The sequence below is a fragment of the Emydura macquarii genome, unplaced genomic scaffold (genome assembly GCF_026122565.2).
Source record: "Emydura macquarii macquarii isolate MOO-44397 ecotype Brisbane River unplaced genomic scaffold, CSIRO-AGI_Emac_v2 contig_1253, whole genome shotgun sequence".
Taxonomy (NCBI): Eukaryota; Metazoa; Chordata; order Testudines; family Chelidae; genus Emydura; species Emydura macquarii.
This window is the reverse complement of record NW_027131390.1, coordinates 56,827,952-56,839,958: the sequence shown is the minus strand read 5'-3', so window position 1 is coordinate 56,839,958 and position 12,007 is coordinate 56,827,952. Positions and strand designations below refer to the sequence as shown.

The 12,007-nt window shown below is 41.1% G+C and overlaps 1 protein-coding gene across 3 annotated transcripts in view; it reads right to left on the bottom strand.

Moving 5' to 3' along the window:
• ALS2 (alsin Rho guanine nucleotide exchange factor ALS2) overlaps positions 1-12,007 on the bottom strand; it is a 76,087-nt gene that overhangs the window by 35,358 nt on the left and 28,722 nt on the right. For all 3 annotated transcript variants that reach the window (XM_067548893.1, XM_067548894.1, XM_067548895.1), the window contains 3 exons: positions 4,792-4,857; positions 1,968-2,130; positions 41-172 (listed from right to left, as the gene is read on the bottom strand). In XM_067548893.1, the coding sequence (XP_067404994.1) occupies positions 41-172; positions 1,968-2,130; positions 4,792-4,857 (361 nt within the window). The remainder of the gene's footprint in view (positions 1-40; positions 173-1,967; positions 2,131-4,791; positions 4,858-12,007) is intronic.

The window sequence follows — 12,007 nt, the reverse complement described above, 5'->3', positions numbered from 1 at the left end:
CAGTGGGACGCTAGTGGCAATAGCAATGTAGCTGTCATACCGTCATTTTCCCAGGAAAGGTCTTCCAGAAGCTCAATGTGTATTCTGCTTCCTTCCTTTTCCTACTGAGATGGACAGCAAGAGTCTCATAGGAAGAACTTGAATCTTGTAGTTTTTGGTACTCTGGAGATATCTAAAGGGGAACAAATGAAAACAAATGTTCTGCGAGATGCACCCTTTCAAAGGATGTGTACCAACCACAATGGAATTAGTAGTTATGAGCCCCCAACTGAAGGGGAGGCCACCCTGCTGCTGAGTGGCTCCGTCCACAGACCCTCTGTTACAGCAGAGCTGCAGAGGGCTCACCTGTGCTGCCAGTGATACACAATCCCTGCAGGTGTGGGGAAGGCTGTGGTCCTGGCACAGCAAAGCAGAGACTCTCAGCCCAGGCCAGGAGGAAGATGACGAGCCCCAACTCTGGGGGAGGCTACCCCATTGCTAAATTGCTCCTGCCCAGAGACAGAGCCATTCAGAAACAGGATGGCCTCCCCACATCCAGGATTCAGCCTCCTCTTTGCTGTCACAGGCGTGAGAGAACAGGGCCATGACAATGGTGCTGCAGAGGGCTCCCTACATGTCAGCAGAGCCAGTGACACCCAATCCCTCCAGGCACAAATGGGGGCAGGGAATGCTGCATTCCTGTCAACTGTTACTAAGTCAATATATTTTTTCATTGATTTCAGCATGTCAGCTGAAAATTCATGTTGTAGGCCCAAAGCTTGATTCTGTTATATTGATTCTATGTAAAATATCCTTATTCTTTTGGTAGGTGACAAACCACCACAGCAGTTTCTGTGAGGCTTTGCATTTTGGGTATGTAGGGTAATCTGTTCACTATTAATAAGTTTGTTTAAAACCATCATCTGTTTGTCCAAAACTAATATCTGGTCATTAATTATCCTGTTTGTAAAGTTACCAAAGATCATTCTGTGAAAACAGTTGCTATTATTAAATACACGTTTTAAGATCACTGCTTAAAGTAACAACAACAAATGTTCTAAAACAAAAAAAATCAATGTTAAATAAGAATGTTTTGTAATAGTGAATATTTTAAATAAAAAAAAAAGTTATTGTTTCTGAAAGACACTTGTGTCTTCCAGTTACAAGTTTTAAATAAATGTTAAAAAATTAAAATGTAAATAAATGAGTAATGCGTGTATGTAAAACCGAAAAGTAACAAAAAAGGCACCAGCCTCAAATTTTCAAAAGAGTAAAAACAACTTTCATGACCCAGATGGCTGAAGACTGCCCACCCTGATGACCCTGGGATCCACCTCAAAAAACAAAAACAAAATAAACTATAAAAGACAACAATGGTCATGCTTGCAAAACATGGGTAATTAATAACACCAGAATGCAAATGCAGCATAACAAAGCAAAACCTATAGAATGGCATAAGAGCTTCCCCCCATTTAAAAAAAAAAAAAAAATTCAAAACTTTGGGTTTGGTTTTATCATCCTTCAGGAGCATCTGTGCACACCAATAGACCCCTGCTCCCTCCCTTATGTCTTAGCCACCTAGCCAGTGGACTAACACGAGCAACTGAGGCTGGTAACTATACCTCATCTTTGTAGAACCATGTGTGCGCATGCATGCGCGTGCATGCAGGCAATTATTTTTTTAAATCTTTGTATTCACAATAAACGTGGCATATTGCCTTGTCCCCCTGAATAAGATCCTGCTGTTATTTTATAAGCATAACAATGTGTACTGACATAGTGATTAAAATTGAAGCCCACCTAAGCCTACTTATAAACCTAAAGAAGAGATAAGGGTTTTAATCAAATTATTTTAAGTATAGCCTTATTAGAAACTTTAGTGTAGTGATTTCATGGTTTGGTGATACCACTGTGTAATTTAAAAAAAAAACATGCAATCCCCAAAAATCTCCAACCCATTAAGTTTTATATGTGACAAGACTGCTTACCACTTCAAAACACGTAGCAAGCTTTAGCAAAACTCTAGCATAGTTATGAAGTCGTCTGATTGGCAAGAAAAACAAGGTATTCAGCACTTCCACCAACTGTATGCTTTCCTCCTTCATCTCAGATAGATCTTGTAACAGCTCCTGGTTTTTACCTAAGAAGTCACTAAAGGTGAAAGAAGAATGACAGATGACAAAGTCTTAGTAATGCTTTGCATGCATGAGCATGGGTACTATTAAAGAGCGCTCCTTTTGGGCTTATATCAAACCAGCAAACAAGTCCAGTACTGAAGTTAAGGAGATTTAGTTATAACATAGTAACATAGCTCTATGCTAAATTCAGTACTGGATTTGTTTGCTGACTGTCAGATAATTTAGTGACTGTTCATATGTGAGCAGATTTGCTGAAGGAAGGGATACTCTCCAAGGAGGAAACTAGGTAACTATTTGCCTATTTTTATTAGGTCCCCAACTAGCCAGGTGAAGATAGAGACAGAGAATGGGTTTCCATACCACCTGTTAAGGCTAATGTGTCTCTAACACTGTGGAAAGTGATTTGCATAACAAAGTTCAGTGAAAAAGTTCCTAGCTTTCATCCAACATAACTCCCTAAACACATTTGAGTATTCTGTTCCCCACCACTGTTATTCAAGGAAGTTGAACAGCCTTTTCCCTCTGCTAGGAGAAAAAAAAAAAAAAAATTCACATCCTACCTCAAAGATACACAAGGAATCGATTCAATCCTCAGCCTGATTTCCTAAATGGAGGATTATTTTAGTTCAGATAAGAGGATGAAAATAGTTATGAGAATACTACATTTGGGAGCAAGAACAGGATTTCTTCACAAAAAACAACTCCACTTCTCTCTTTCACCACAGTTCTGTGCATGTATATGAACGACATGACATGACACGACACATACATACTGAGGCAGTTATTCAGATAGGTGTTTGAACAGGGATTTCTGTGAGCATCAAGTAAGCTGAGAAGGAAAGCAATAGAGAACAAAGAACCAGCTTGCAGAGTTGCACAGCAGGACACCTAAGAGTTCTACATGATTAGCAAGATGCTTCCTCACAAATATCAAATGAATATACCTTACCTAGTTCTGCCCATGAGATTTATGAGTCTTCTTGTTCAATAAGCATAAAGGAAAAAAGCCTTCTTTGGAGATAAGACTGCTTTTCTTAGTCACAAGACTAACCATCTGGATAATTTGCATTTTTAAAGTGCTTTGAGATCCTCACATGGAAGGCTCTGAAGAGGTATCAAGTGATAATAGAAAGGAAATACCCAAGAGTCTAGTTTGACTACTTCTAAAATGTCCATATTGGGAAATATCCATAGGAGATCAACGGACATCAACCATTAACAGAGACGGTATCCTGCTGAAAAGCTCTCACAGAATGAATTATTCATTCTAAAGACAATCATTATCTGCAGAGAAACCTTCTTGCTTTTTGTTACAAGTAACAAATCAAATTCCTAAAACACATTTCCTCCCTGAAGTTTCAGAACCTCAAAAAGTGTTAGCCATTGAATGAAACTTTAATATCAGGATTAGAAGCTGTCACTACCGACAGTGACACTTGATGTAAAGAATTCAGTGTGATGAGTAGTTCCAGAATCTGCAATTATCAGCATTAGATGTGGATCCATAGCTGGTCCCAGAAATTTTGCTAGTACTGGGAATTTGAATTTAGAGCTTGCAATTCTTTACCATTAAAAAAAAATGGATCAATGCATAGGTAAATGGTTCCGAACCCTTTTCCATTAAATGATTTCACTTTTAGCAAGTCACATATGGTCCTCAGATGCACCCTAGAATTCTTTGCATTGGCTCCTAGGACACTTCAAAAGGAAGTAACACAGACATGGTTTATATGGTGCTTTATACACCAGAGGATGGACAACTGTAACTGAGTTGCTCCCATATCAATGGAAGAATTGGGACACAAAACCTTTGCAAGTTTGCAACTCTCCTTAGACACAAGCTAACAACCCCCAAATTGCAACAGCTTTTCCAGAGAATGAAGAGAGCCAAAAGATATATTAGGCTGTTCATTCTGTTAATTGACTGAGAGATTAACTGTCATTTTCAGTTATTCAACAGATAAACAGCATTTTAAAGAATAAACAAACACTAAATATCAGTGATATCATGCAGAGCCGCTTCAGAGGACTAAGACTATGGAGACTAAAGTAAAATTACTCTTCCTTCTAGTCCACTCAAACAAGGGAAACTGTTCTCCTTGACAAGAACAGGAAAACATTAAAAGAGTAATATAATGTTCTTAATAAGAGTTGCCTCAAGATGCTGTACTATTAAATACTGCAAAATTAACAATTAAGATCAGTTAGAAGGAGTACTATCTGAGTTTATTAAGTCTTGAAGAAAGTTAGCTGCCATGGATTTACTTCGGAGTAACATATACAAGGATCATATTTATAGGCACTGTGAATGAATGAAGACAGCCTCCAGCTAAGCTCTCACGAACCACGATTTGACAAACTTTTTTAAAAAAGTAAAATAATGTTAGTCAATTTTTGTTTATTCTCTTCACCTTTAAAAGAAAATCAGACTTAACAACTAAACTACTTTCACTCATATTTATAAAGGGATAATATATCATAGCTGAGATCAGGTACAAAGAAATTTCTCTTCACTATATGGAAAAGAAATTATGGCACCCAAACATCCTGAGAGATCATGTGAGTGAAGCTAGGAAAAATTGTTTGTATATCCATTAACATACATTTATGTCAACACAACAAAGTAAGTCTTTGCTGATTAAGAAAACAAACACACTAGAAAAGCTTTACTTACATTGCTGGCTTTGCAAGCAGCATGAATCCTCCCATCACCATAAAGTTTGTTACAGATGTGCAATACCTAGAAAGACAAGAAAAAACAAACCTCATTTTCAAATTAAAAACTACCTTTTAAAATCTCTGGGGAGAACAGCAGTGAATACTTGTATCTCTCAGCATTTTTACCAAAGAGATTTTTAATACCTACTTTATTACAAGAGTGCTCATAAGGTACTTTTAGGTCAGGTTCTCTCCTAAATATAATGCATTAATTGAAAAAGCTATGTTTGCACATTTAAATTCTCAACTATAATACAGCTCCAAGGTCAAGGTTTCCATAACTAACTTAACTCAGCCACATTCAACATCATGTACATTGCATTCCAAAGTAACAATTTAGCTTTTAGTGCAATGCAGCTGTTACTTTGCTGTAGGAATTTGAATTTCCCAATGTCTAGGTATCTATGAAACGGGTATATGTTCCTATACAATGATTTAGGTTTTTTGCTAGTTTTTCCCCCTTCTTTTATCATCTTTTCTTTCTCTTGCGCTCCTTCAGGCTGGATGTTGAACGTATCGATGACTGACTATTTTACTAATAATATGAGCATGAAATATTCAACAACTTGTCATCAAACTTGTCCTCCAAACCTTCAGGTTCAGACTCCGAACACGTTCTTTCTTCAAAAAGGCAATAGGGGAACTTCTGTAGAAAGAAAACATTTAGTCTGGATCTTCATGACTGCTGGATGAAGATCTTGAACTATGAGCCCTCTTAGGCTTGGTCTACACAGACAGTGTAGGTCGACGGAACATGGCTTATGTCAACCTAAATCATGGTAAAATTCGTCTTACTAAAACCACTTCAGCAAGTCACATAGTGCTGAAATCGAATTGTATGGGTCGAATGAGAGGCAGTGTAGGCAGAATGCAACGTGAAGCAATGTCATTGGCCTCTGGGAGCTATCCCATAATGTTCTGTTGTGACCACTCTGGACATTCGCGCACTGCTGCACCGTACTACATAAACAGGAAACAGCCCCTCCTCTCGAGCCCTGGGAAATTTTGAATTCCCATTTCCTGTTAGGTCAGCCTGGAGAAAGCTTGCCAGCAAAATGGATCAAGGCGACTGCACACCCCAGCCTGGAGACCTGAGGTCTTGGCTCTCATCAGTCTGTGAGGCGAAGAGTCTGTTCTTGCTCAGCTCCAAGCCAGCAAAAGCAATTTGGATATCTACAAGAAGATACCTTGAGGCGTGTTGGAGAAGGGGAACAACAGGGACACACAGCAGTGCCATGTTAAGAACAAAGAGCTGAGGCAGGCATATCAAAAAACTTGGAAAGCTAACAGTCATTCTGGTTTGTCACCTGAAACATGCCGCTTTTCTGAGGAGCCCCATGTAATTCTCAGTGGAGACCCAACCACTATGCCACCACGCAGCATAGATACTTGGGGAAATCTGAGGCCAGGATGAATGAGGATGAGTGTGTGGACAAGGAGGAGAACAGAATGCAGGCAAGTGGGGCATCCCTTCTCCCTGAAAGCCAGAAGTGGTTTGCTACACAGGAGCAGCCCAGCTGGATGCAGGAAACTGTGACTGACTGGGATGCCGGGGAAGGTACATCTGGTGAGTATGCACTGCAAATTGTATTTCTTTGGTTATATCCCCAGCCCAGAATCTTATACAAGTGGAAAAAAGTGGTGTGTGGTGGTGAGGCTGTGCTTTCTTGTAGTTGGTGTGCGTAAGTATTGGTTTCACCCTGGAAAAAATTATTTAGGTGCAGAGCGATGCTCAGAGAATACTCCATGGATATCTCCAGAAAGCTTTCATGCAGGTACTCTTCAATCCTTTGCAGGTTTCTTAGGAGGGCAGCCTTATTTTTTCCACTGATAGGACACTTTCCCGCACCATTCTATTATTAATTGTGCAGGCATCATCATGGAACACAGTACAGTGGCATAAGGGCCAGGCCTGTAGCCAGATGCTCACAGTAAATTCTCCCTTTCCGCCTGTGTGACCTTCAGCTGACCGATATCACTTGTGGTTACCTAGGGAAGATGGCACAGGTTTACATTACCCACCCTACACTTTTTTTTTTTTTTTAAATGTGTGTTATTCCACAGCCAGGGCTGGTTTCTTGGTTCAGCACACCGCAAGTCCATAAGTGGGACGTTATTGCTATGGGCTCAGGAATCCGCAAACATGTGCCCATTTTTTTCCCTCCAGAGATGGTTAACCCCTACCCACTCCACTCCACTTCCACTGCCTCTTAAAAGACTGATATACAGAGGACAATGGGAGCCCCAAATATATGCTGCTTGGGGAAGCATGGACTTGTGCAGCATAGGCACCGGGATTTCCCTAAAATAGATGCACTAGCCCCTTACTTACCATGACTGGAATGGCACTCCGACCCCTGCAATAGTGATAAAATGATATGCGGTTCTAGCCTTTCCTTGGGAATGGTCAGGGGAGTTATTTTTACATTGCAACACTGCTTTTTGTCCATAGGACAAGTTAACTATGGGTACCTTGTGCTTTGCTTCCCTTAGAGTGGACAATGTGACCTTCAACACACCATCTCATATTTCTACAGAGCACCTGCTGCAGATAAGGTTAAAAAAAACAAAAACAAAAAAAAAAAAAAAAAAAAAAAAAACACACCCCAAAGTTTCAGGATGACATGTTCAATGAGATAACGAACATCTCCAGGTCTGCTGACACAGAGCTAAAAGCATGGAGGATTTCATTATCAGATAAACTGAACTTCAACATGGACAACAGAAAGGCAGCACAGGAGTATGAGCGTTCAACACAAGATGAGACGCTGCGTATAATCCGTGATTAGTCAGACATGTTGAAGCATCTGGTTGAGCTTCAGGAAGCTCAGCAGCAGGAGAGAGACTCCCTCTGCACCCCCTGCAAAACTCAAGACCTAACACACTCTTTACTAGTCCCCACTCCCAAATCGTCTAGGAGGAGGTTGAGCAGGGTGCAGTATGTGCTCCACTCGGTGCCAGTTGAGGGGAGCAGAAAGAGGCAGCAGCCCCTTTAAGGGGTAGGAATGTGAGATTCTTTCCTGTGTGCACAGCCAAACTGGACTCTGTGTCCTCTCAGCCCCCATATAATGCATGCAGAACGTTAAATTATCTTCCTTTTCCCCCCTCTGTGAAGGATCACCAATAAAATAGCACTGTCACAAATCATTATGGTTTATTTATTGATAAGAAGGGAATAAATGGAGGGGGAGTGTGTATGTGGGGGAAACTATCAGTGGGGATGGGTAGGGGATGTGAAGTGAAAGCACAGCACAGAAAAGCGACGCACATTACCGTTGTGTCTCATTGCAAAAGTGGTTTTTCAATGCTTCCTTGAGGTGCAGCGCTCCACAATTGGCTCTCAGCATTGCAGTGCCATCTGGCTGCTCAAAATTGGCAGCCAGCCTATCTGCCTCCACAACCCCATCCAATGGGAACTTCTCCCCCTTTGTCTCACACACATTATGGAGCACACAGTAGGTAGAGATAACTATCAGGATGTTTCTTTCACTGAGGTCTAACCTAGTGAGCAAACTGCATGCCTTTAAACAGCCAAATGCACATTCCACCATCATTCTGCACTTGCTGAACCTATTATTGAAACGCTCCTTCTCACTTGTCCAGGGGCCCGGTGTAGGCTACATTAGCCAGGGGAGCACAGGATAGGCAGGATCCCCCAAGATCACGATTGGCATTTCAACATCGCCAATATTTATTTTCTGGTCAGGAAAGAAAGAGCCTGCCTGCATCTTTTTTAACAGACCTGAGTTCCTAAAGATGCATGCATCAAGCACCTTTCCAGACCACCCCACATTGAAGCATCCCCTGTGATCCACAAGGACCTGCAACACCATTGAAAAGTATCCCTTCTGATTTATGTACTGGGTGGGGCAAGGTGGTCCGGTGCTAAGAAAGGGATGTGTGCGATATCTATGGCCCCCCTACAGTTAGGGAACCCCATTGCAAAAAAGCCTTCCACTATGCCCTCTATGTTTCCCAAAGTCATTACCCTTCTTAGCAGAAGTCAATTAATGGCACTGCACACTTGTATCACAGCTGCTCCCACAGTGGATTTGCTAACTCTGAACTGATTCCCAACTGACCGGTAGCAGTCTGCCATTGCTAGCTTCCACAGAGTGATGGCCACTTGCTTCTCCACTGTCAGAGCAGATGTCAAGCAAGTATTCATGCGTTTCAGGGCTGAAGAGAGCTCTCTGCAAAGTTCCAAGAAAGTGACCTTTCACATATGAAAGTTCTACAGCCACTGCTCATCATCCCACACCTTCATAACAATGTGATCCCACCAGTCACTGCTTGTTTCACAGGACAAGAAGCGGTGCTCCACCGACTGCAGATGGTGCACGACAGCCCGCAACAAAACGGGAACTGTTTTGTTCTATGGCTTATAGCAAGGCTGCCTCAGTAACATCGCAATTTTCAGCGCTGCAGCTCCTGTTTTGCTCCTGAAAATACTGTAGAATAAGTCATGAGGTGTTTGTGATGCTCACAATAATAGTGCAGAGCTGAGCAGGCTACATTCTTGTCAAGCAATGGTGTGCATGCAGCACAGTGAAGTGTTTGAAAAAAATGGCACAAAAAGGCAAACATCTGTTTGTTTGGACTGGGGCAAGGGAGGGGGAAGGAAGATATTTTGGGACGAAAACCTCCCCAAACGCTCCTGCGGATAGTTGCACTGTAGGATAGCTACCCCCAGTGCACTGCTTTGATTGCCAACGTAAGTGTGGATGTTGGGGACGCAATCCCCTGGCGCAGTGAGCATGGTTGATCACACATTCCAATTCTGCAGCTCTGCAGCAGGTGAAGGTCAATGTGAATTCGATTTAATTTATTCCACAGTGTAGACATACCCTTATTCTCTCAGACTAGTGCCTTGCAAGACTCTGTCTTTTGGAGAGAAAAAAGAAGATGAACTAAAAAATGATGGACTAAGTATCAATGCTGCTTTTTAAACAAACAAAAGAAGTCCAAGACTGTTTATGTTTAGAGACATACAGCTCTACAGTCAAGGAGAAATTCCATTTCTGTACAGATAGACAAAAATATTCATCCAGATCAATGAGGACAATTTTGGTTTTCCTGAGGATCAGGGATAGGAGCCTGGGGATTTATATCTGAGCGCAGAATGAAAACCCCTACCTTCGAAGCACTAAGCAAAAAACTTTTTAAAAAATCACCTGGAAAGAAAAATAACCTGGGCTTGTGATTGTTTTTAGGATTTATAAAGAAAACTTGAAAAGAATTGAGAAAATTAGGTTTAATCTACTGTAGGAGATTCTATGGGGACTGAAGAACTAATGAAATTATGACATCACAGGAATTGAGAGGAAAGGCATTTTTAATCTTACTATTTAGAACTGTTTGTTTTTGTTAAAATGGGTGTAACTTTAGTGGCCAGCGAACATTTGGAACAAAGAATATTGTTAAGGACAACATTCCTGAGATTTCTATGGCAAAAATGAAGCAAAACTTTTAAAAAGCTCCACAGGTCAAAGCTCCATAGGTCATCATCAAACACTAAAAAAAATGGGAGGGGAAGGAAAAATTCCCAATTTCTAAAGACCCCTTAAACAGATACATACTTATGGACTGCACCTAGGAAGGCATCAAATAGTACGCAGTTGGTCCCAAGTCAATTACAGATTTAGGCTTGGTCTACAATTAAGATTTTTGCTAGTACAGCAACCATTTCTTTAGGGGGGGGGAAAAAAGTAGAACCACTTTAAAAGCCATAGTGGGGATACACTTATTCAGTATACAGGTGACATACCAGTATAGTTATTCCCCTTCCCATATGGGAATAAACTATACCAGTATGTCACCTTTATATTGATATAACCATGGCCACACTAAGGGGGCTGTATAGCTTTAACTATACCAATATAGTTAAAGCAATATAAAACTTCTATGTTTAGAAAAGCCCTTAAGAAAGGAAGTGAGACAGTAAGAAGCAATTTCTACCGACACAAACCCTCCCTGTTTCTCCTAAGACAAATAGAGTTGAGGCCTCTGAAGTAACTGAAGCCTTCCTAAATACTCTTAATCTTGGTTTTCCCCACCAATTGCAAGAAAGGCCGGGCAGGCCACCAAAATGTCTGCCATAATCAATAGTTTTGTGAGGTATAAGATCCAGCTGCACTCTCCTGTCGTTTGGGTGGAGGAGTAAGGGTAGAAAAGATGTTGAAACATCTGCTGTACCAATGATCCTAGGGACTGAAGAGGGCTCCATTGTTCTCCAACTTGAGTGAGGCCTGGTTGAGAAGGAGCTTGTCTCTAGTAGTGCTGCTTTGACTGCACTACTTTTAAAAAGGCACACGTCTCACTCAATATATAAACTGGAGTATTCAGTGTGTGCACTTTCTGAGGTGCTGTTCTGGCCTTTGTGCTTTGTAATTGTTCTCTCAGTCATTTGAGGACTCTACCTACAATGAAGGAGCTCTGCTGAGACATTTCAGAAAAGAAGGCGCTAATTATCAGAAAACTCTAAAGGCTAATTTAGCAATCAAGTTGCCTGATTTGTCCTTTTTAGGGGGTAAAACTGCTCTGCAAAGTGGGAGGCCTGAAGCTAACAAGCTCCTGCTGAGGGAGACAGAACAAACTGGCAAAGAACCAAGAAGATAGGATTTAAACCAAAGCCAAAGAATAATTGATCCTTAACCCCCAATCTGGCTGACAACAGGCCAGTCCCTCTTTTCCATGTCTATCATTCTTATAGTGACAAAAGTATTACTATTAGCAATGCTGTAGTATAACAATCAAGGATAATTCAAAAGAGTTTAAGGTCTCTTTCAAACCTCAGATCAGAAACAATCTGTAGACTTGGGGAAGAAAAAAAAAAGTCACAAATGAATACACTTTCAGAAATGTGAACCTCAATTCCTCCACTTATCTAATACATCAGTTCATGTTCAATGTTTCTACCGCAACAGTCAGTAACACCAAACTCTAAACATTGCAACATGCACCGGAAGAAAGTAGTCTCTACAGAACAGCACTTGAAAGACTCACTATGGGAAAAGAGAAACCTTTAAAAATGGCTTTAAGAAAGCAGCACAGAAATACTGGCTGAGAAGTAGCAAGTGCAGCAGAGTCTGAGGCCACAGACGAGAGCCATCCCATAGGAACCAAGGGCCATCACAAACTTCACCATTGTCTGTTCTAAGTACAAGGTGCAT